The sequence below is a fragment of the Mus caroli genome, chromosome 16, assembly GCF_900094665.2.
Source record: "Mus caroli chromosome 16, CAROLI_EIJ_v1.1, whole genome shotgun sequence".
Taxonomy (NCBI): domain Eukaryota; kingdom Metazoa; phylum Chordata; class Mammalia; order Rodentia; family Muridae; genus Mus; species Mus caroli.
In genome coordinates this window covers 30309706-30334135 of record NC_034585.1, presented here as the reverse complement: position 1 = coordinate 30334135, position 24430 = coordinate 30309706, and the positions used below count along the sequence as shown (strand labels likewise).

At 45.2% G+C, this 24430-nt stretch overlaps 1 protein-coding gene across 1 annotated transcript in view; it reads right to left on the bottom strand.

The window, feature by feature from the left end:
* Positions 1-11482: 11482 nt before the first annotated feature.
* Snx4 (sorting nexin 4) overlaps positions 11483-24430 on the bottom strand; it is a 48150-nt gene continuing 35202 nt past the window's right edge. The window contains exons 10-14 of the mRNA XM_021184727.2: positions 23690-23779; positions 20971-21070; positions 19110-19255; positions 16179-16293; positions 11483-12614 (exon numbers count right to left, since the gene is read on the bottom strand). Coding sequence (XP_021040386.1) covers positions 12567-12614; positions 16179-16293; positions 19110-19255; positions 20971-21070; positions 23690-23779 — 499 coding nt within the window. The 3' untranslated portion in view covers positions 11483-12566. The remainder of the gene's footprint in view (positions 12615-16178; positions 16294-19109; positions 19256-20970; positions 21071-23689; positions 23780-24430) is intronic.

The following is a 24430-nucleotide window of genomic DNA, read 5'->3' as shown; positions in this document are numbered from 1 at the left end:
AAAGACCCTCCCTCCTTTTCAGTTTCTGTGGCGAGAGTCGAGGATTGCCCAGCTTTCAGGATGCAGGTCCATCATGCAGAGCTGTGATTTTTTTTTTACTACTTTTTTTTTTTTTTTTTTTTTTAGACAGAATCTCATATAACCCCAGGTTGGCCTTGAACTTCTTATCCTTCTACCTCTAACTTCCAAGTGCTAGGATTATACATTTGTGTCACACTTACACCCAGTCCTCCTCCTCTTCCTTCTTTCTGCTCCTCCTCCTCCTCACCCTCTCCTGGCTTCCCCTTTCTCCCCCTGTTTTCCTCCCCCATCCTCTTTCTTCTCCTCCTCCTTTTTTTCTTTTTCCTTTTTTTTAAAGAAAGTCCTGGCCAGATTCTACTTGAAGGCTCTGCTGTATGTTCAGGAGACATGGTGGTGACCTCCCTTTCGGACGCCCACAGCGGTCCCTGGAGTGATAAAATGCCCCAAGTTCCACAAATCCCCACCTGTGCAACCCCAAGGACCGGGACTGAGTGCTTGCCAGCCTCTCTGAACCTCAGTTTCCTCACGTGCAAAACAGAGGATAACAGAGTCTGTCTCACGCAGTGCCTGGGAGGCTGCGCTGGGTGGTCTTCAGGTGTCTGTCCTCTCTCCTTGCCTCTCTCTTGTGTGTTTAGACAACAGCAACACTTATTGACCTTCCTGTGCTGAGGGGGTTTGGGGGGGGTGTGTAGCCTGCTTCTGCACCTCCAGGTCTCTGCAGATCACCATGGAGGGAACGGAACAGACCAGAGCCAGGCCAGGACTGGGTGGAGGGTGAGCAGGTTAGGTAGCCAGTGTACAAAGTCGAGGAGGCTGCCTCCTAGGGATGGCCTCCTTCCCACCCCAGCCCTAGGTGTCCCCCAGCCTCACCCTAAATGGCCAGGGGCAAAGACAGAAGTAAGGTGCAGGTATGATGGGTGCCGAGCCGGCAGACTTACCTCTATAGCTCTGGGTGGCTTGATGTAGAGCTCTGCACACCTTCAGTCACCTGGGCACTCAGAACAGCACAGGGCTGGGAGCACCCCAGCTGCGCTGGACCCACAGGTGGAGGCGGGGCTGGGGGCCTGCTGCTCTAACTAGATCCCAGCTGGGCTGACTTTGCCGGTCCAGTTGCCATATTTTACCTTCACTGACCCCACTTGGCTGTGACTAAACGCCTGGGGAAAGCAATTTAGCAGAAGAAAAGGTTTGCTTTGATACGTGGATTCAGGTCATTGTGGTTTGGCTCCACCCCTTTGAGCCTGTTGGTCACGCAGTACCGCACAGGGGAGAGTATGAACCAGAGGAAGGCTGTTTCCCTCCGGGCAGCCAGGAAGGAGGGGGGGGGGGGCTAAAGTCCCAGCATTCCCTTTAAGGATGAACATCCATCACCTGACTTCCTTCTGCTAGGCTCCACCTCTTAAAGGTTCAACCACCTCCCGATAGTGAGTGCCATGGCTGGCAACTAAGTCTTCGGCACATGGGTCTTTAGGGGGTACTTAAAACCAAAGCATAGGTTAACAAGATGGCTCAGAGGATAGACACTTGCCACCAAGCTTGTCAACCTAAGTTGGATCCTTGTCTTGGGCTCCACATGGTAGAAGAAGAAAACTGACTCTCAGTGGTCCTTTGATCTTTGAATGTGTGCGGTGGTGTGTGTGTGTGTGTGTGCACATACACACTAATGATGATGATGATAAATATTCTTTTAAGATATGGTCTCACTATGTAGCACTGGCTGACCCCAAATTGTCTATGTAGACCAGGCTATCCTTGATCTCACAGAGATCCACTTGCCTCTGCCTCCCAAGTGCAGGAATTAAAGGCATGTGCTACCTTGCACAGTTAAATAAATTCTTTTTAAAAGATCCAAAACATAGCAAAATGGAAGGACGAGCTCACCTCTCAAACACAACTCTCCTCTCTAGCCGCTTCTTAGCTGGCCTATGATGAAGGGCTTCCAGATGGTGCCCCTCCCCAACCTGTGATCTTGAGACACTCCAGCCTGAGTTCAGGCCCCCAGGGCTCATGGGTACCCAGCACCTTGAAGCCAGATGTTCTAAGCTGCTCCAGGGTTCAGGGAATAAAGCAAAGAGACGGGCCTAGGGCTTTGTAGCAGGTAGACTTCAAGTTTTACCAAGGTCAGGATGAGCAGGATGACCCAGGAGTGGACCCATCTGCATGCATAGGGCTGCACGATGGCCCCAAGCTGTTTGTAGCCAAGCTTAGTTTTCTGCTTTTTCCAGCTCAGCATTGACTGGGAAAAGAACTCAATCGTCAAGTCCCCTTCCCTCTCCCCACTCCCTCCTCATGTAATTGTTCTGTGAGCACTTGCAGACATTTGTACTAATTAGTTAATTTCATTTTATGCCTAGTTAGGGCCCCAAATGGGGAATCTACAAATTAATGTCAACTCACGATGCAAATCAATGGACTCCAACAGCCCCCAGCCTCCTGGTTCTGGTTTGCGTTTCTAAGCAGCCAGGATGGGGTATTTCCTTCGAATCCTCCAAAAGGCAAGGTTTCAGATTCATTGAGTGCCTAATTGCACGGCTCATGAGGGAAGCGCCCATCAAAAATGAAAACGCAGTTTTCTGCTCCTCTCTTCTCTAGCCTTCACCACCAGCAGGCTCAGCCCGAGCCCAGTTCCAGGCACAGACCTCACTGGCTTGCCCTTCCCCAACCCTTCCTCCCATTCTAACAGGGACCGGTTATCATATGAGGAAGACCTGTGTGTAAACATAGCGAAGTCACTTTCCCTCTCTGGCCTCAAGCTTTCTCACAACTCCCGGGGAAATGGGGTTGCTTTCTCAAGGAAATGAGAGGCCCTGCTAGGAACACAGAAAATGCATGGCTCTTGTGATGTTGTTGCCTGGGTTAGCCTGGTACTCTGTAGTTCAGGATGGCCTCAAAGTCACATAGCCTCTCTTGTTCAGCTTCCCAGGGGCTGGTATCAGAGGCATGGGCCACCATCCCCAGACTGTCAGGTTCTGGACTAGGATGTGAAGAGAGCAGGGGTGGCCATGGCTCAGGGGAGAGCTGATGCCAGCCGAGCGACTGGCACTTGTGGACCACTAGGTCATATTTGACTAGTGCTGACAGCTGCGGGGAGGAGCAGCCTCCAGCTTCACAGTGATGTCCGGGGCCTGAAGCTTCTCCTCTGGCTGTGGAGTAGACAGACAAGCACAGTGTGACCAGCACCTGCCAGTGACCAACCCAGCGTGAGTTCAAAGATCTCTGTCTGCAAAACACTGAGTGTGGGGCCAGGCTGCTCGTAGGCTGAGCATGTGAAGAGAGATGTCTGTGTGCCAGTCCCAAGTACCCTGTCCTCGAGGCTTGAGTGGGTATGGTCTGGCTCCAAGCCAACTGCTTTGTCAGCAGAGGCAAGCAGAAAAACAACCTTTTAAGTCCTTCATGTACTGTGTGTGTGTGTGTGTGTGTGTGTGTGCACGCATGCGTGTGCTGCATTATGTGGTAAGAAACCCAATATTTCACATTTTATATATGCTAGACAGGTGCTCTACCACTGAGCCACACATCCCAACCCAATCCTTCTGAGAATGGGACTTGTCATGTTGTCCAGGCTGGGAATATACCCGTATGCCTCCAAAAATTATTTCAAAAAGAGAAATACACACTCCACTTGGGAGAATGAAGAGATGAGAAGTTTTCACACTTTTAGATCAGAAAGATGGTATGGTATGTCTTTGTGTTTTTGTCTTGTTTTGTTTTGGATATTTTTGTTGTTGTTATTTAATTGGGTTCTTATACCTACCACACTTCCTTATTCCACCTTAATGCCTTCCATCCTCCCACCGCAACACTAGGTAAAAAAGAGGGTTAGAAGGGAAAGGTATAGACCTCTTTATACGACTTCCTGCTGATTAGGGGCATTGGGCTCCTAGGCAAGTCCAATCTCTATCTTCAGGATATCTCCAACCAGCAATCCAGCAATAGCAAGTGCAGCAGGGCACAGGAGGAACCAGCAGCAGCCCCCACACGCGTGCTCAGGGCTCTCGCATTTATACCCTCTCAAGAGTTGCCAGAATTCCAAATATAAACAATTTTTTAGCTGACAAAGATCACACCCCTCCTAGAACACGAAAAAAAATCACAGTTAGCAGCAGTGGACAAACTAAAGGAACCTCTATCCCACACCTGAGATTAAAACAAAAACATGCACATAGCATAACTGGTTTTTTTTTTTTTTTTTAAAGAAACCAAAATTCACCATATATTCTTCAACACACACACACACAAAGGGTGGCTGGGAACGTGGTGAGTCTGGATTCTCCCTGGAAGCCCTCCTTAGAGGACAGACATGCACATCAGTAGCCCTCCTTAGAGGACAGGCAAGCTCAACTCCCCCTCAAAAGGCTTCACTGCGTAGGACACTGAGGTATCACAATCGGGCATCATCCAAGCCTGGTGAGTCCCCAGAAGACAGTCTCCTCTGAGTAATTACATTGCCAAAATGTAGGTAGAAGGGTCCAAGTTTAAAGGTCTGTTTACTTTATTGCCCTTTTACCACATGGACTGTGCCTGCTTGGTTAATGTTTATTTTGTTGAATAATCTAGTTTTAGTCACATCAATAAAAGTCCGTGCTACTTTTATAAAACAAACAAAAACCAGTTTCAACCAGAGGTTTCTCCTGGGTCTGTTAGCTTTGCTGCCACCTAGTGGCATATTCCTAGAGTGCAGGGCTGGCCATATGGGACAGCCACCAGAGTTCCTTGCCTGGGCTAGAGTTCAGGGGCTGCCTATAAGTGAGGTAGTCAGCCTGACCGAGGTTTACTCTAAATTCTAATTTCTATATACTAAAATAGAAAGTTATCTATATGGGGGCAGGAGGTTGTCACAATCAAAAGAACCAATGCCCATCAAATGCCTAGTGTCTTGTAATTATTCAATGTCTTGGTGGAGAACTTGATCTCACGGAGCGGTTTCCAACTGTTTATTATTATTATTAGTCTGTCTATTTTATGTGCATTGGTGTTTTATGAGCATGTATGTTGGTATAAGGGTGTCAGATCTTCTGGAACTGGAGTTACAGACAGTTGTAAGCTGCCACATGGGTGCTCATGTCCTCTGGAAGAGCAACCAGTGCTCTTTACTGTCGAGCCATCTCTCCAGCCCCTTCCAGATGTTTTGAATAAATTCCTGGTCTCATGGTTTCGGTCACTGACCCGAGTGATGCTACAGACAGGCACTACATTGTCAGGCACAATCTAAGTCTACGTTGGTCAGGCACTGTGGACCAGAGGTGAGAGAGATAGACCAATCAGGAGGGGGTGTGGGTAAATCTAGCAGGTGATATTTAACAAATATAGGGAAAGTCAGCCAGGAGCACAAGGACTGGGAAAGGGCTGCCTGGATGATGGCGCAGGGGGGCACTAAGTCAAAAACACTGCAAGATTTTAAGAACAAATGACTCAGCAGAAGACAACTGAAGATTCCAGTTTTATAAATCTATAAATGAATTGAGCATGGTGGCACACATCTGTCATGCTTGTAAACTTGAAGGCTGAGATGGGAGGACTTGGAGTTTGCTAACCTGGGCTACACAAGATGCTGACAAAAATAAGGGGTGCAGAGGTAGTTGTCGCTAATGCGCTTGCCACACAGACACAAGGGCCAAAGAATCCACCCCCAAAAAGCTGGGCACACTGAGGATCCCATCCCATCACTGAGGAGGAAGTGAGCGGTGAACCCCAGAGCTCACTGACCAAGATTCAGGGAGGGAGCATGGCTATGGTTGCCAACTGGACATGCCAGGGAGGCAGAAACCCCAGGTCAAGAACTGCCTCCATCAGACTGGCCTTTGGATATGTTTTGGGAGCATTGTCTTGGCTGCTAATTGATGCGGGAAGGCCCAGCCCATTGTGAGCAGCGCCTTCTCTGGGTAGCAGCCTGGGCTGTGTAAGAAATGTCAGCTGAAGTGCTCCTGTGGGAAAGCCAGTGTTGCTCCATGGTGTCCACTTCAGTTCCTACCTTGAGTTCCCTTGATGGACTGACACCTGTAAGCCAAATAAACCTATTATTCCCAAGATGCTTGTATCACAGCAACAGAAAGCAAAGGACATACACCTTTAAGGTAGGTTAAAATGGAGAAAAGGAAATGAGGAGAAATCGGGCAGCTGGGTATTGCTATAGAAGAGGAGCATTATTTGTTGAGACAGAGTCCCACAGTGTAGCCCAGGCTGGACTCAGCTTGCTGATCCTTCTATTCCAGGCCCCTAACTCCTAATATGACAGATGTGCACCACATCTAGTGATGCAGGAGATTCTGACACATCTATACTATACTTGATAGATGAGGGAGAACAAAACAAATTACAATAAGGAAAATACTTGGACTCCAGTTTAGAAGCTTCCATACTGGCCCACAGGGTGCACTGACCCCTGGTCCTTATAGCTATCCTTAATGCATACCAGGCATTTGATCCTCTGAGCTCTTTCTATACTCACAAGCCAGCCATTTCAAGCACTTCAGGCTTCGTCCTCTCCAGGGGAGCTTCAGTAGTTTCAGGCGATGGTGTTTCTGAACGGAAGCATAGGGAAGCTCTCCCAGAGGAGGTTATGATGAAGACTGTATGTCTAGGCACAGGAGGGGACCGAAGCTGAGCCATGTCAGGCAATCGAAGTGGCCTTTCCAAAAGCCTGAGGCAATGAGAAGCCGATGCTGTGGTGCCCCAAGTTTGTGTGCTTGGATGTTAACCCCCAAGGCAACACTGTTAAAAGGTGGTTGGGCCAGATGTGGTGATGCATACAAACCTATTCCCTCAGCACTCCGGAGGCAGAATCAGGAGAATCTCTGGGTTTGAGGGCAGCCTGGGCTGCACAGAAAGACCCTATTTCAAAACAAACAAAACGAGGCGTTGGGCCAGGAATTGGTTAATGTTGGTTATGGAAAGGCTTTTAGTCACCCAGTCTCTTATGCTATCCTCCTATCCACCTGCCTGCCCGCCCACCCAACCCACCCACCCACCCATCCGTTTTTTGAGACAGGCTGCATATAGCCCAGGATGAATTCATACTCTACATAAGGAAGGGTCCCCTCCACTTCTGATCCCCCTCTTCCTCTGTAGTCTGTCTTCTACCATGTGCTGATTCATCAAGACAGCAGATGCAGCCTCTCCATCTTAGGCTTCCCAGTTCTCAGAGCTGTTGTGCTTTTCTGACCCAGGTCTTGCTAAGTGGCCCCAGCTGGCCTGTCACTTGTGTAGACCCAGATGAGTTCAAACTCACAACAATCCTCTTGTCTCCATCTCCCGAGTGCTGAGGTTACACCCATGCCTTTCCCCTATCTAGAATTTTGTTATGATCACGTAAGTTAGGCCTGAGGTCTGCACACTGCCTCCCAGGTGTGCCCTTTGCTGCTTCCTTAGCCAGCCTTCCTTCAGGCAGTGTCCCTGTCATGGATACCCAGGTGCACCCCCAAGAGCTTCAGTTTCCACCTCTCCCAGAGGACAGGGGGCTTCAGTTACTCCTGGGCTGGTGTCCACTGCAAACTGAACCTGAGCTGCCCAGGGCTCCAGGGTCAGGCAGATACGGGCGATTCCTGAGGTCCCTCCAGTTCCTAATGGGGATACTAGGAAGCCTGCTGTTTGGGGCCTAGCTCATGTAGGACAACTGCTCTAAAGCCACCTATGGTAAGAGGTCACCGGCCTCCAGCTCACAGGCCATGGTGTCATATACCCAGCTCATGTTTAGGAAGGAACTGGAGAATTATCGCAACCGTAACTGCCTGGGTAACCGAGCAGCAACGTTCATCCCGGGCTGCACTTAGTCACCTGTTTCCTTGAGTCCTTCCCACACCCGCCTCACAGTAACCTTGGCCAGTCTCAGCTCAGCCTCCCAGGCTATTGGAAAGGCAATGGAAGTGGCAGCCACAGGCACTTGGGGGAGCTACACAGGCCAATTGACTAGGAGTCATTTCCCTCTAGTCTTAACTACTTAAGGCTTTCTGTTAGATTTGGGGGTGGGAGACATGGTGGGAGGTCTAACCAAGTTGTCTACGTTAGTCAGGAATTCACAGACTCAAATGATCCTTCTGCTCAGGGTCTCCTGAATAGCTAAATTATAGATCCAAGTAGGTACTGTACTTAACATCTAGGCTTCAAAGATCCTGGAATCCTGTCTCTGAAAGAACTGCTTCTGTCTTAGGGCTCTGTAAGTTCGCAATCAAAGCCTCTACTACGACAGGAGTGCACCATGTCTGTCCATGGGGGAGGTCTTGACGCCTTATACTGGCTGGTTTTGTATGTGTCAACCTGACACAAGCTAGAGTTATCACAGAGAAAGGAGCCTCCCTTGAGGAAATGCCTCTGTGAGATGCAGCTGTAAGGCATTTTCTCAATTGGTGATCATTGTTGGTGGTAACATCCCAGGGCTGGTAGTCTTGGGTTCTATAAGAAAGCAAGCTGAGCAAGGCAGAGGAAGCAAGCCAGTAAGTAACACCCCTCCATGGCCTCTGCATCAGCTCCAGCTTCCTGACCTGCTTGAGTTCCAGTCCTGACTTCCTTTGGTGATGAACAGCAATGTGGAAGTGTAAGCTGAATAAACCCTTTCCTCCCCAACTGCTTCTTGGTCATGATGTTTGTGGAGGAATAGAAACCCTGACTAAGACACGCCTGCCTCTATAACTGATAGATGAAACACAACAAAACAAATTACAATAAAGAAAGCACTTAAACGTCACAGTTTAGAAACTTATTACTGGCCGGGCCAGCACTGGGGAGGCAGAGGCAGGCGGATTTCTGAGTTCGAGGCCAGCCTGGTCTACAGAGTGAGTTCCAGGACAGCCAGGGCTACACAGAGAAAACCCTGTCTGGAAAAAAACCAAAAGAAAGGAAGGAAGGGAGGGAGGGAGGAAGGAAGGAAGAAACTAACTTATTACTGGCCTAGACGGATCCCTACAGCTATTCTAACACATACAGGACATTTTTATACACTGAACTCTTCCATCTTAACCCTTCACTGCTCTTTGGATGTACTACACAGTGGAAAGAAATGGAGGTAGATGGCTTTGCTGTGCCAAGACCATAAGGTAGCCCTCATGTGAGCTGCCCCAAGACCATAAGGTAGCCCTCATGTGAGCTGCCCCAGATAGGGGGATGAAGCCAGCTGCTTTCCAGTTATTTGCAGCCAGACACAGCATAGGGACACTGCTGGTTTTCTTTGGGCTGGGCCAGTATCTCTGATGTGATAGTTAGTCCTAATGAGGTATATATAATCTGTTACATAAATTTACTTACTATATAAACATAGATACAGATATAAAACCAGGACTTCTCTCCTTTCTCTATACCCACCCTCACACCCACATATATTGAGTGTCTCCCAGTGAGGCAGGAAAGCATAGGAAGTAGCTCCTCGACCTGGGACTCCGCTTGGTTTGGGCTCTAACACTGCACTAGGCACCCGAGACTCTTACCTGCATGGACTATGCACACATCCCTCTGAACAATGCACCTATCAACCTGTTAGCAATCTGGGACCTCCAACAGCTCTGAGCTGTCCACATGCCCCACTGTTTTGTTTTTAAATAAGTCACTTTAACTATCTAAGGCTAGTTTAGTGGTATTCATTACATCCATACAAAATGATGGCACTGATTACTTAGTTCTTTTCACTTATTAATCTGAAACTCCACCTCCAGCCCTGGCAATCACCCTTCTAGTCCCTGTCTCTATGGTTGGGACCTCAGTGCCACATAGCTGTGACCACAATATTTGTCTATCTGTGGCTTAGTCAATACTGTAGAATGCAGTAAAGATTAGCCCACATAACAGCATCTGTTAAGAGTTCTTTCCTTTTTAGAGCCGAACAATACTCCACTCAACGTATCAAAAAACCCCTGATACCTAATTTTTTAAAACCCATTTGTCCATCAATAAATATTTATGCCAGTGGTGGTGGCACACACCTTTGATCCCTGCACTCCAGCACTGCAGAGGCAGGTGGATCTCTCTGAGTTCAAGAACAGCCAAGGGTACACAGAGAAACCTAGTCTCAAAAAATAAAATAAAATAAAATAACCAAAACCAAACCAAACCAAAACGGGGCTGGAGAGATGGCTCAGCGGTTAAGAGCACTGACTGCTCTTCCAAAGGTCCTGAGTTCAAATCCCACAACCACATGGTGCCTCACAACCATCCACAATGAGATCTGATACCTTCTTCTGGTGTGTCTAAAGATGGCTACACTGTACTTACATACAACAATAAATAAATAAATCTTTAAAAAACAAAACAAAAACCAAACCCCTGCTGCTTCCACGTTCTAGGTGTCGTGAGTCCTGCTGCTGTGTTTCTAAAGGTGTGCTGGCCTTTAGAAACCCTGCTCTCCATCCTCTCAAGTACTTACTCAGAAAACGGCAATGCTGGATCATACAATGGTTCTTTTCTCCTTTCCCTGAGGCAGGGTGGTCCCTTGCAGTCCCGTCTCTAAATCTCTAAGTGACCCAAGAGGTCCCCTGGGCTTCTGATCCTCCAGCCTCCGCCTCCTGAGCCTGGGCTTTCAGGCCAGGTCAGAGTTCTCCGTGCTAGGAATTGATGCCAGGACTTCTCTCCAGCTAGGCAGGCACTCTACCTAGCTGCACTGTGAGCTCGTTTGTGGGCTGAAGGGTACTACTGTTTCAGCCTTATGCAGCTGTGATTACAGGCACACACACCAGCACATTTGGTTTTAAATTCATCTTTCAAAACACATATTATAAATCTAAACAAACAAACCAGATAAACCCCCCCCCCAAACCCTATCACACTCTGTTAAAAGTCATTTTATGAAAGAGGTTTCTTTGGGGGTCAGGGATCAGGGGTCAGGGGAAGGCTTCACTTTGTAGCTAGCTCATGCTAGCCTGGCACTATGTAGCCTAGGCTGCCCTCCCTCCTGAGTGCTGGGATTACCCGAGTGGATGCCGCTTGTCTTCTCCTTTACTTTTCTGTGCTGATAGGAATGGAACCCAGGGCCTGGCACACATGGAGAAGTACACTATGAGCTACAGCCCGAGTCCTAGGCTGTGATTTTAACTACCAAGTAGAAGGGTGTTTTGTTAATCAACAGAGGTTGGCACACATAGAAGAAAATGTGTATCACACTGAAAAATTTTGCTTCTACCAACCTTATCTTTTCGAAAACCATAGCAAAGCCAAGAGTGGCTCATGCCTTTAATCCCAGCACTCACTTGGGTGGCAGAAATAGGTGCTCTTTTGAGGCAGAGATAGGTGTTTGTGTCTAGCCTTATCTATAAAACCACTTCCAGAACTGGACCCCCAGGCTACATAAAACCCTGTCTCAAAAAGAACCAAACCAGAGCAAAACCATAACAAAAAAATTTAAACCTTTTCTAATTTTAGTATCTTGTTTCTCAAAACACCAACATCAGGCCACTTTAAAACATAATATGGCATGCATTATTTTCTCACAAAAAACCAGGTATTTACATATATGGATCATCTTAAAATAATACAAATCTTCTGGAAATAAACACAACACTTCCTTTATTATATAAGTTTGGCAAACAGCACAAAAATCCAGCAACATTTTAAACATGTAAAAAAGTCAAATGTCAAACAGTACTGAGTATAGTTTTAAAACATTAGAAATAATGAGCGCACAGTTAGGAGGAGTCTGCAAGCTGGCAGAGAGTGTGCTTGGCTTCTGAACCTGTGCCATGAAACACACACTAAAGCACAACAACATTTTATCTTTACAAAAATCACAGCCAGGCAACAGAAACGCACATTAATGGTGACGGTACCGCTCACATGTGCTCACAACGAGAGTCTCACACATGGAGATGCTACACCTCGTACCCTGAAACGCCATGTGCACAGAGCCGAGCATAAGAAATGGAGGCTGCTGCCGAAGTTAACACTTCTTATCTGAGAATAATAATGTTAAATTAATACTCTCTATATAGCAATTTCTAGATTATAATAATGTATTTATTCCACTGCAAATCTGAGAAGCTGAGACTTCGTTGTTGGCAGTATAAAATTTCTGACCAGTATCAAAATTTTGGTAAGACACAAACTGAAGGCATTTTCTAGTGTCGCAGATGGTACAGGATCTAGGAACACAGAAGAAAACCTTAGACTTCACAACAAGTTTCTGCTGAGCTTTGTCAAACCAAACAGCTCAACTCTAAGGCAAGATAAAATAACTGTACAGCAGAAGTGGGTCCTACAAAGTAAATCTGGGCGTCTGGTCTGGGAAGAACTGCCCCGTGAAGAGATCCGGACAGTGGGCACTGAGAGGCGCACATGGAGATTAACACATCCTGACGGAGGCACTGGGTCAGGAGCCTGACTAACAATCTGTTGGTTATCTTATTAAATTAACTTTTTTGGAATCAGCACCAGTCCCCAAAACTTCAAATTATAATATTTATTCTTCATTAAAATGTATCATTTTGTGCTATATGAACACAACTATGCTTAAAGAAAGCTGATTTGTTCCATGTACTGTATGCTTTTATGTATAAGGTAGCAATAGATTTTCTTTTACTTGTGCTTCGTTTTGGGGCGCTTTGATTGCAGAGAAAAGTCACTTCATGGGATTACATCTTGCTGAAGCATTCTTTAGCATTGGTCCAAACCTGAATTCCCTGAGAACAAAAGAAACTTTACAATGTGATTCTACACAGCAGACAGACCCACAGCCAACATCACAGTGACTGGGCATCTGTACACATCCCTCTAACGTCGGAAGACTGCAGGGTCTACTCTCATACTCTTGTTCAATACGGTCCTTGATCTTAAGAGAAATAAGAGGAACTCAAGTGGGATCAGGGAAGTCCAATTATCCCTGGTTGCAGATGATATGACCCTGTGTTTGAAAGACAGGAAGGCTCTACCTGGGCTAGCACTGCGAGGCCCTCTCCTAAGAGAAGAAAATGAAGAGAGGTGAGGTGTCTCACCAGGACCCACATGCACATGTCCCCCTCCCAGGATGTAAATAAGTGATTTTTAAAAAAGAAAACCATGGGATGGAGAGATGGCTCAGCAGTTAAAAGCACTGACTGCTCTTCCAGAGGTCCTGAGTTCAATTCCCAGCAACCACATTGTGGCTCACAATCATCTGGAATGGGATCTGATGCCCTATTCTGGTGTGTTTGAAGACAGCTACAGTATGTGTATATTTGTGTGTGTATGTGTGTATACACATTGTGTGTGTGTGTGTGTGTGTGTGTGAAACTTATTACTTATATTATATATATACACACACACACATACATACACATATATACATACATACACACATACACACATATATATAAAATAAATCTTTTTTTTTAAAAAGGAAACCATGCCAGACCTCAGCATTGCTCTGTAAGAGTCCACATGAGCACATATAATCCAGTTTTCTCTGAGGGAAGGAGAAATGTGTGTATTTTCTAGGTGACTATAGCTGCCAAAATATCCCAAAGGATGCACACTAAAGTGTAACAGAGATATTTTTAAAAGGCATCTTGGTGGTGGTTGGAGGACTTTATTTAGTATGTTCTGAGTTACTGAAATTTTCATTATATCTGTGCTATTTTTATAATACTTAAAATCTGTAAAGAACATGAAAAATCGCAGGGCAGTGGTGGCGCATGCCTTTAATCCCAGCACTTGGGAGGCAGAGGCAGGTGGATTTCTGAGTTTGAGTCCAGCCTGGTTTATAGAGTGAGTTCCAGGACAGCCAGGGCTACACAGAGAAACCCTGTCTCGAAAACAAACAAACAAACAAACAGAACATGAAAAATCAATTTTTAACTTTTTTTTTTGAGACAGGGTCATATTATGTAGCCCTGGATGGCCAGGAACTCACCATATAGACAGCCTCAAACTCACCGAGACCTGCCTGTCTTTGCCTCCAAAGTGCCAGAATTAAGAGGTGTGCACCACCACACCTGGTCAATTAGTTTTTTAAAATGTTAGCCTAGGGTTGGAGAGACAGCTTAGTGGTTAAGAGTGTACTACTGGTCTTGCACAGGACCTGAGTTTGGTTCCTACTGCCCAATGAGGCTGCTCACGACTATGACCTCCAGCTGTCAGTGGCACCCATGTGCACACCCCCCCCATACGAATACACTATTAAAAGTAAGCATAAGTCTATTTTAAGGAAAGAAAAAAGAAAAAAAAACCCAAAAGCTTTAGCCTACTTGATTTGATAAATTAGATGATAACTCACTATATAAAAGTTAATCAAAACAAAAGTACTATTTGCTTCTGTTTTGTTTTGGAGACAGGAGAGGGCTCCTGTAGCCCAGGCTCCTCTTGAACTCAGTATGTGGGAACATCTGATCCTCCTGTCCCTGATGCACCTCCTCAGTGCGGGACAGTAGGGGGCATCCGCATCTTACACTGTATGTGATGCTGGGGACTGATCGAGGGCTCCGAATGTGCTAGGGAAGTGTCTGCTACCAACTTTAAAATGCTCTATGATTTGTAAGCTTTTTTTTTTTTTTTTAAGATTTGTTTATTTTTATGTTTGAATATACTGTAGCTGTCTTCAGATACACCAGATCCCATTACAAATGGTTGTGAGCCACCATGTGGTTGCTGGGATTTGAACTCAGAACCTCTGGAAGAGCAGTCAGTGCTTTTAACCACTGATCCATCCCTCCATGCTGATTGGCTGATTTGGGAGCTTTTGCTTTGTTTCATCACTGTTGCAATTCAGTCATCTAATTACATCTAATTAAGAGCTCGAGCTATAGTTCATTAATAATGATGTATTAACAATGACATTTTATGTAACTACATATGTAAAATATGAATACTCATATTTAACCAAGGTAAACTAATACCAATCTTTACCAGCTGTGGTAACACCTGGGAAGTGGAGGGAGGAGTGAGAGTTTGAGGTGACCCTGTGTGTCATAGTTTGAGGCAAGCCTGGGATACATAGTGAATTCAAGTCAAGCCTGGACTTATATAGTGAGCTCAGAGCAGTTAGTTTGAGCTCCATGACTTGACTTTGTCTGGGATGTAGCTCAGTGGAAAAACTCCTGCTCAGCATAGGTATGACCCTGGGGGAAAAGATGTGTGTGAATGGATATAAATAACTTAAAAATAAAAAGAACCCTGTTAAAATTCAAATATAGACATCTATTATACTTAATTAAGCATATACATAAAAAATGATGGGATTCTATGGTATCACTCTTAAAAAATAAAAGGAATAGACAGTCTTATTAAGTAAGCTCTTGCAGTAGTTATTCTAGAATATGCGTAAGATTTATTTGTGTGGTTTGTGATAAGAAGACCAGACAAACAAACTGTTTTAGCTACTACTTTCTCCTGAGCTACTGCAAGTTAAATTGCTTGATACGCTAGACAGTGATGCTCAGACACTGGTAACAGGTTTCTGTAATGGGGGAACACGAGGTGTACGAATGAATCCTCGGCATCACAAAGCACACACACAAACAAGTGCACAGATGCCACAGGCTCTGGCCAACCGGCAGATCTAGGACAAGGATACAGAAGTGAAGGAGCGCTTGCTATTGTGTTCCAAATGCTACTGTGGAAGGTTTCCTCCAGCTCCCAAGGGCATCTTTCACTACTGAGTGTGGCTGTAATGTCTCTGTAAAACTTATTTTATTGCCAAGCCATAACCACAGCTCCCCATAAAGCTTCTATTATCTGTCACAGCATCTAACACTTATGAGGAATGGTATTCTAAGGTTCTGTTCAAGAACAGCAGGTATACAACCAAAGTCATGGCGTTGGGTATACTTTCAAACACAACCACAAACAGGCACTAACTTGGAGACACAGTAACTAACATTTGGGTAATAGGAGTTTTTCCAAAGTTTAACTGTGAAATTGGGAAAGGTTAGTAAGAGAACTTACATTGGCACATAAGCCTTTCTTACTTACTCATCTCTCGGTGGCACACAGATGTCACAGAGTGTGTGGAGGTCAGAGGACAACCTGCAAGAGCTGGAGTGGGCTCTGTGGGTCAGGCTGACAGTAGCACCTGGACCCAGGAAGCCATCACTCCGGCCCTTTATTTTCTGAGCTAGGTTCTCACGTGTTTTAGGCTGAGAAAGAACGACCTTACATTTCCAACTCTCCTGTCTCCACCTCCTGCCTCACGTGGCACTCCACTAATGAAGCTACTTCCCTACGCATGCATCCCTGACTGAAGGAAGCTGCATGCTCACAGGGTTGCCTACCTTTTTGCACATGCTGATCTGCATGACAGCATAGCTGATGAGGGCTTCCTTTAGGTCCCGGTTCTTTTGTTCTTTGAAGCGTTCAATATCAGCCCATGCATTTTTCACAAATTCTCTGAAATAAAAGTACAGAGTCATGTTTATTCTCATATAAAGACTGTACATTACATGCCCAATCAACCCGTTTATATAGCCATTTTCTCCAACCTGAAATATCCTCATACTCCCCTAATACAGGGGAGAAGGACACTAATGCCACGAGTAAGGATGTGGATTCAGAAAGCTACAAGATCTACATGGTCCCTTCCAAAGTCACAAAAGCAGTGAACAAACCCGGGTAAAGCTTCACTTCTGTAGAGCCACCTGCAAGCTGGGCAGGGCCCACGGGTGTGTCCTGTAAGTAAGGCAATGAACTCAATGGTCAGCAAGCGTAGTCATCTCTGCTCCTAACTGGAGCAGAGAGAAGTGTGTTCATATCTCCTCAGGGTGAGTTGTGCCATAGTTTCTTAAAACTGTCTATGTAGAAGAAAAAGCTGTTGCTTGTATAAGCTAGGTGCTTCTCCTTTTCCTAGATGTATGTCAGAGGAGAACAGGGGTATTTGGATACTCTCCTATATTATGCTTAATATTTCTGTGTACATTAATACTTTTAGCCACAACAGCTCTACCTTCAAACAGATAAGGATGGTTCCTTGAACCACTCACAGCCTTACAGATGCCAGGAAATGCCTGCCTTTGGCCACTGGAAAGTTCACAGTAATGAATCCTGATTACCATGTGTGTGACTGAAATGAAGTCCTGGGGGCTGGAGACACAGCTCAGTGGTTAAGAGCACTGGCTGCCTGTACAGAAGACTGGGGTTCAGTTCCCAGCAATCACATGACAGCTTACAACTGTCTGTAACCCAGTTCCAGTGGACCTGACAGCCACTTTTGGCCTTCATTGGCACTAAGTACATACATTGTGCACACATACATGAGGCAAATCACTCACACATTAAACTAAAAGGAAATCTTAAATAACAATCTGGGTCTTAAACTCTGATTTCAGGGCTCCGTGCAGGTTCCTGTAGCTCCAATTACCAGGGAGGCTGAAGTGGAAGGGGAACTGGACCCTGGGAGTTCACACAACTGTGTTTGGGTAACACAATGTGACTGAACCCCCAACCCTAACCAAATGAACACGAGTGACTAATCCCTGTAGGCAGCTTTATTATATTAATACAAACCAACTTCTTAAAAAAGAGTACACATTTCCAAAATTAACAAACTCACTTTAAAAACACTTTAGTTTGTTTGTTTGCTTGTTTTTCAAGACAGGGTATCTCTGCCCTGGCTGTCTTGGAACACACTTTGTAGAGCAGGCTGGCCTCAGACTCTGAGATCTGCCTGCCTCTGTGCCACACCCACTCCAGTGAAAACCATGTGACAGGCCCAAAAGCTTGGATGAAGTTCTGAGGCAAAAAGTTTCACGGAAACTTAGGCTCCTGGAGTCTTGGCATCCCGTAGCACGAATGCTCCAAACTTGTCCCTACATCAGGTGGTGAACGGATCTGTGTGCTTTCCTTCAATATTGTTTTATTATAAGTGCCTCTAAGGAATGATTTGACATATAGCTAAGTTAGATTAGCCTCTACCAGTGTTGCAATATCCTAGGAAATTGTTGAGCCAACCTTGGGTTTTAAATTTAGTAAGAATGATACTCATTCAGATGAAATGCCTCCAGTGTAGATAGTGAAAGAAATCAGGCATTACAATTTAATGGAAAAGAGCTAGAAATCTGAGGGCTAGTTCTACAAAGTAAATTTAAAATAACAGCCACTCCCATGTATAAGAATTTACAATGGTTTAGGAAGAAGGAAGGTTGTGCTCTAAGAAGGAACTAGAGTAAATACTAAGAATAACAGCTGAGTTACTCCCATACACAGGAATTTACAATGGCCTAGGGAGAAGGTGGATTATACAATAGACTAGAATTGGAACTATGGCAAGGGCATAAAGCCCTTGCCCCTGGCTTCTAAGAATAAGCTGACCTTAGTGGGGCTGCTTTTTATCCCAGTTGTAAACACTGATTTTTATCCCAGTTGTAAACACTGTCTGGTTCCTCTCAGCTTTTATGTATACATTTCTCTGTTTTGTGTAAAGAGTCATTTTGCATCGGGTAACCTCAAAGTACCTTGGATGACCTTAATGTATCACTTAACTTCCTTGTTTTCTTCTGAAATACAAGTCTGATGCTTGCTTTGACAAATTACACTCAGATTCAACACTCTCTCTGCTGTTTCTGTCTGTTTGTCACCCCTCCGACTCCTTGCACACCTGAGAACTGGAACTCTGATTCTCCCGAGGGTTGAGGGACAGATTGAGTCCAGTCCATGGCACTTCTGCCTGCTGTGTGTTGGAATTAAAGGTGCGCACTATGATGCCCAGCTGAAACAGTGGACTGTCTGTGTTAATCTACTTCTCATTTAGAAGAGAAAGAAAAGGAGCTGAATGATGAAAGTGATCCCAAGCCTTTATGCGAGGTATGAGGGGATACACCTCTCACAGTTACTTACACTGAAGGTCCCATGAACCCAGTGACAGCCACTGACCAGCCACCACCCAGTGCCAAACAGGCACACTACAGAATAAGTTCCATGCCATGACAGTCTGGGAGGGTAGGGCTTCCCTGTGAAGTGGGACTTATGCTGTGTTCTGCAGGACAACCGAGCACAGAGAAAGTGCAAAGAACACAGACCATGAAAAGTGTGAGAACAATAAAATTTCAATCCTGATACCCCATCCCCACCCTGGATATCACAACTGTTTCTAGACTGCAACTTTGCTGTCAGCACACAGTCAGCATCCAGGAATAGCACAAAGTAGAAGCTGTCACTGCAGAATACCTGGTCTGTCACATCTAGCGTTGTTAAGCATCACAGCATTTTACCTGCCTTCCAGATTTTTAGACTTCAGCTGCTGTTCCCCTTCATTTATCTGCTCCTCTAGCACCTTTATCCTGGCTTCTCTTTGCTCTGGAGTTTCTTGACCAAAGAGTTTGGTAGTCATTCCCTTCAACGAGAATGTTCTCACAGTCTAAAGGGAAACAGAAACAGATGAACAGACGAGGCCTGGTACATACAGTGAAACATCACTCAGCCAAAGGGAAACAATTCCAGCATGTGCCACAAGCCAGATGACTTGAAGGGCATTCTGATAGGACAGCCAGAGACAAGTACTGTCTGAATCTACTAAAGTGGGGTATCTAGGAGTCAGTCAGAGGCAGAAAGTGGACTGTGGTTTCCAGGACTGGAGAAGACTGGAGCTTTCAACAGGAATCGTTTTAGTTTCAAAATATGCAAATGTTCTGAGATCAGTTGTAAAGAAAGTAATTATACCTGACCCTACTTGAAAACAGTCATGGTGGGCAGTGGTGGCGCACACCTTTAATCCCAGCACTTGGGAGGCAGAGACAGGCAGATTTCTGAGTTTAAGGCCAGTGTGCTCTATAGAGTGAGTTCCAGGACAGCCAGGGCTACACAGAGAAACCCTGTCTTGAAAAACAAAGCAAAGCAAAACAAACAAACAAACAAAGTCATTATGGTACTATCTTTTGGAGACAGGGGCTCACTATGTAGAGCAGATGCTTCAGACTCTACAGACTGCCTGCCCCTGCCTCCCGAGCTGGCTTCCTGACGAGTGCATTTAGACTGAGCACCTGCCTGTGAGCTGAGTGCCCTTGCTGCTGCCCTGTTTCTAGATTCTTCTCACAGCCTATTAGTCAGTTTATTCTAACCATCTGGCTGGACTGTACAGAGAGGTTTATTCAAGATACAGAGTTTTATTTACAAGAACATACCACACCATTAAGCATTAAAGAGTGCAACACACTCCCTTCTTAGCAGAAATGTACTGATTCTGATTGGGTAAAACTTTCCAAGGTAAACTAAGTTTTAAAAATGTTTTAAATCGCCGGGCGTGGTGGCGCACGCCTTTAATCCCAGCACTCGGGAGGCAGAGGCAGGCGGATTTCTGAGTTTGAGGCCAGCCTGGTCTACAGAGTGAGTTCCAGGACAGCCAGGACTATACAGAGAAACCCTGTCTGGAAAAACAAAAACAAAAACAACAACAACAACAAAAAAATGTTTTAAAATTTAAAATGTATGTGCATAAGTGCCCAAAGAAGCCAGAAGATGGGATCAGATGCCCGCTGGAGCTGGGGGTAAATGTGATTGTGAGTTTCCTGACTTAAGTGCTGAGAATCAGACCTGGGGCCTCTACAAGAGCAAGTACTCTTAACCCCGGCCTCCACACTACAGCCCCTAGAAAGCACCTTGCACAGTTTTGACGGCTGTTTCAAAACTTTTTATATCAAGAAAGTAACCAAAGGGGAAGGAGAGATGGCTCGGTGGCTAAGAGCATCTGTTGCTCTGTCACAGGACTCGGGTTTGGTTCCTAGCAACCACACCAGGAGAACATTGCCTGGCAACTGCCTGTAGCTCCAGTTCTCAGGTAGCCAATGCTCTTTCCTGGCTTCTGCAGGTGTGGCACATGCACATGCACACACAGACACACGCACGCACATGCACATGAACACACACTTGTAATAAGTCTTTTTTTTTTAAAGGTGAGGGAAGTCAAGACACTCTACTCTATGAGCGATTCTGTAATTTGTAATAAAGCTTCCAGAAATAAAACAAGGCACCCGATCTCATGATTCTAAGGCACAGGTATCTTGCACATTCCAACCGCACCCCACCCCACCCCCACCCGGCTACTCCAGCAGCAGAGACTGAAGAGCACGCACTCACCCCAGTGGCCAGCTCCTCGCACTGCTGCTTCTTGGCAGCCAGGTCTTGAGCAGCTGTCTCCAGGTCATACTGCATAAGCTCATGCTTCCTGCACACAGCCCTTGGGGAGCAAGAACAATCAGCAAGCTGTTTTGGCTTCTTTAACATATCAGAAATGTTTTTAGGGGCCCAGGGGGAGGCAGTCAAAATGTCTACCTAGTTTCAGACCTTTTCTGACCATAACTTTCAAGTTTGAAATGTAGCAGCCCAATCCTGAATATTAAATCTAGGGGAACCTAAGCATAAAAACTTTACATAGCCATAAGCAAAAGATGGCTTACATAATTATTTTAATAAATGCACTACTAATTGTTTAGTATGCAACAGTCTTTTTTCCTGAAACACTCTCATTAAGTGTGGTCAAAGCTCTTTTCAAGCCCTCTTGAATGCCTTCTTATATGTAGGTTCCACTATGCTCAGCTCAAGAGCTCACTCTGGGGCTCATGTGGCAAGTGAGTATTCTTTGAAAAGGCAGGATCTCAGAGTTATCTTCCTTTTCACTCTAGAAATATCTTAGCCTTAGATCATCATCATAATGAACTATGCTTATCAGAAAAAGAATTCTAATACAGAAGTGCACAAAATAGGAACAGTACCAGATCTCCCCATAATCCTGCTGTGCACACATAATCCACACACAGAAATGTGTCTGACCTTCCAGAACCCAGCCAGGCATTTATGACCCCTGCCCACAGCTCCACTGTGTCAGTTCCTTCACACTTAGCCATGACCATGGACATCTTTTCATGTCAACACACAGTTATCATTTTAATGATCTGTAGGAACTACATAGAATTTCACTGTGTTCAGCAACTTTCTATGGTGAAACTTGCTTCTATGTAAGGCAGGTAGGAAAAAAACTAACTGCCTGCCAGTGTTCAAGAATACAGCTCTTCTGTATCCCCAATAGATTTTTTTTCAAAGATATATTTTTTTAAATTGTGTGTGTGCTCGAGCATGTGTGTTGGTATGTTCATGTGAGGGCAGGCGTTTGCAGAGACCAGAGGCACTAGATTTCCTGGTATTGGAGTTACAGGTAGTTAGCTGTACTGAGAACTGAACTTGGTCCTCTGAAAGAGCAGTATAAACTTAATCACTAAACCAACTCTCCAGCTCCTCAACAGAATTCTTTCTGGATTTTTTTTCTCCCATATGAGAACAGGGTCTTATAATGTACTTCATGGCCGACCTGGAACTCACTCCATAGACCAGGCTGGCCTTGACCTCACAGAGATCCATGTGCCTTACCTTCTGACCACGGTGACTAGAGGGGCACACACCATGCCCAGCTTCCAACAGAATTTTTATACAGCCTTTCAATGTGATAGAAAACTAATCAAAAGCTTACCCTTTCAGAAAAATGATTTTTCTAACTTGAATTTAAAAAAAAACAAACAACCTGAGCAGTGATGGCACACGTCTTTAACCCCAGCATTCCGGAGGCAGAGGCAGGCAGGTCTCTTGAGTTCAAGGCCAGCCTGGTCAGCATAGTGAGTTCTAGGACAGCCAGGGCTACACAGAGAAACCCCATCTTGGAAAAAGAACAAAACCAAGAAAGGAAGAGAGACTGGCAGTCTGAACGAGAATGGCCCCGTCTGTTCACATGATCCCCAGCTGGTGAAACTGTTTGGGAAGATTTAGGAGGTGTGTCATCAGGGGGTGTGCTCTGAGGTGTCAAAAGCCCATGCCACTGCAGTTAGCTTCCCCTCTCTCTCTGCTGCTTGAAGATCAGATATTAATTCTCAGTCACTGCTCCAGGGGACCCGCCCACCCGCCTGCCTGCCTGCCTGCCTGCCTGCCTGCGGGCATGTTCCCACTTTGATGTTCGTGGACTAGCTTTCCAAAACTGTAAGCAAGCCCCCAATCAAATGGTTTCTTTTTTAAGCTGCCTTGGTCACAGTGTAGAGCAACAGAAAAGTAACTTAAGACAAGAAGGAGGGAGGAGGGAACATACTGACTTTTTCTTATCCAGTAAGTCTATCTAGCAAAGAATTCAGTTTGTCTCTGTAGGGCTCTATACTCTGCCTGTATTTTGGGCCCAATTTTCAAACTGGAGAAAACAGGAAGAAACAGGCCAGAAGCACCCAGCAGGAAGCTCTCCTGCAGAATATGCTTCATGGGGGGAACTTCTTATTTTTATGCTTGTTTGGGGAATATACTGTGGTGCAGTGAGAATTAAAAAAACAAACAAACAAACAACCAGAAGTAGTATTTTTGTTTGAATTCCAGTGTGGGACGTGGGGTACTTCAATGCCCACAGCAGCTATGATTGCCCTCTGCTTTCACAGGAGCAGGATTTTGCCAGTGGCAGATAAATGCTAGGGCCCTAAGAGGCTTAGAGGGTTGTTGGTTGGGTGCTGCTGGTCATGGTTTGTCAAGTTGTTGTGTGCCAAAAAGAAACAAGAAATTAGATACCCTGATGGCAAAGATCAAACTTGCCCCAAGGAACAATGCCCCTAATCAGCAGGAAGTAGTTAATGAAAACGTCACCCCCTTTCCCATCTATCCTTTTTTCCTCTCCGATCTAGTGTTAGGGGTTGAAAGCGTGGAACACAAATTAGTACACACAAAATTAGCCAAAGTGTGGCTACACTGGGGCCTCACTACAGGGTCCGACACAAGGCAATCTTTTAAAAAGCAACTACTGCCTACATCTACAGGTCTGCCATTAGGTACTCACCGAAGAGCTTCTGCATAAAACAGATACTCCTTCAGCTGATCTGCATAGTGCTCTTCGTCTTCCAAAATATCATCAATAGAAGATGCATACCTGTGTAAGAAACAAGAAGTATTAAAGAAGTGGCAGCTTACAAGCACCTATAACTCCATCTCCAGGGGATCCCACACCCTCTCCTGGTCTCTGTGGGCATCTGAACATGCATGTCATATCATTCACACACACTGGAACACACCCAAAAAGATGAATAAATTTTTAAAAATCTTTTTAAAAAGCCAGTTAGTTTGAATATGGCATAAAAAATTAAATATTTAAAGAAATCCTTTTCCTGTCTCTGAGTAGTTTAAGGTGCACTGACTGAGTTATAATGTAAAGTGAGGTTTAATATAGGTTCACTATGGCATGATTGAGTCAATTTAATTAACATATCCATTACCTGACATAGTCATCTTGTTCATGGGGAGAGCATTTAATACCTTTTCTTTTTCTTATTGGTTTAAAAGAGCTATTTAAATATAGGTAATTTCCTTTTGTTGATATGAGGTGTGTGCGCGTGCACCGTGGTCCATGGTGGAAGACAGAGAACACCTTTCAAGCACTGGTCCGTTCCTTTCACGAGGTGGGACTCAAGTCATCAGACTTGGAAGCAAGGACCTTTACCCAATGAACCCCCTCATTGGCTTTAATGCTAATTTTTTGTTTTTCTTTTCTTTTTTTTTTTTTTTTTTTTTTTTTTTTTTTTTT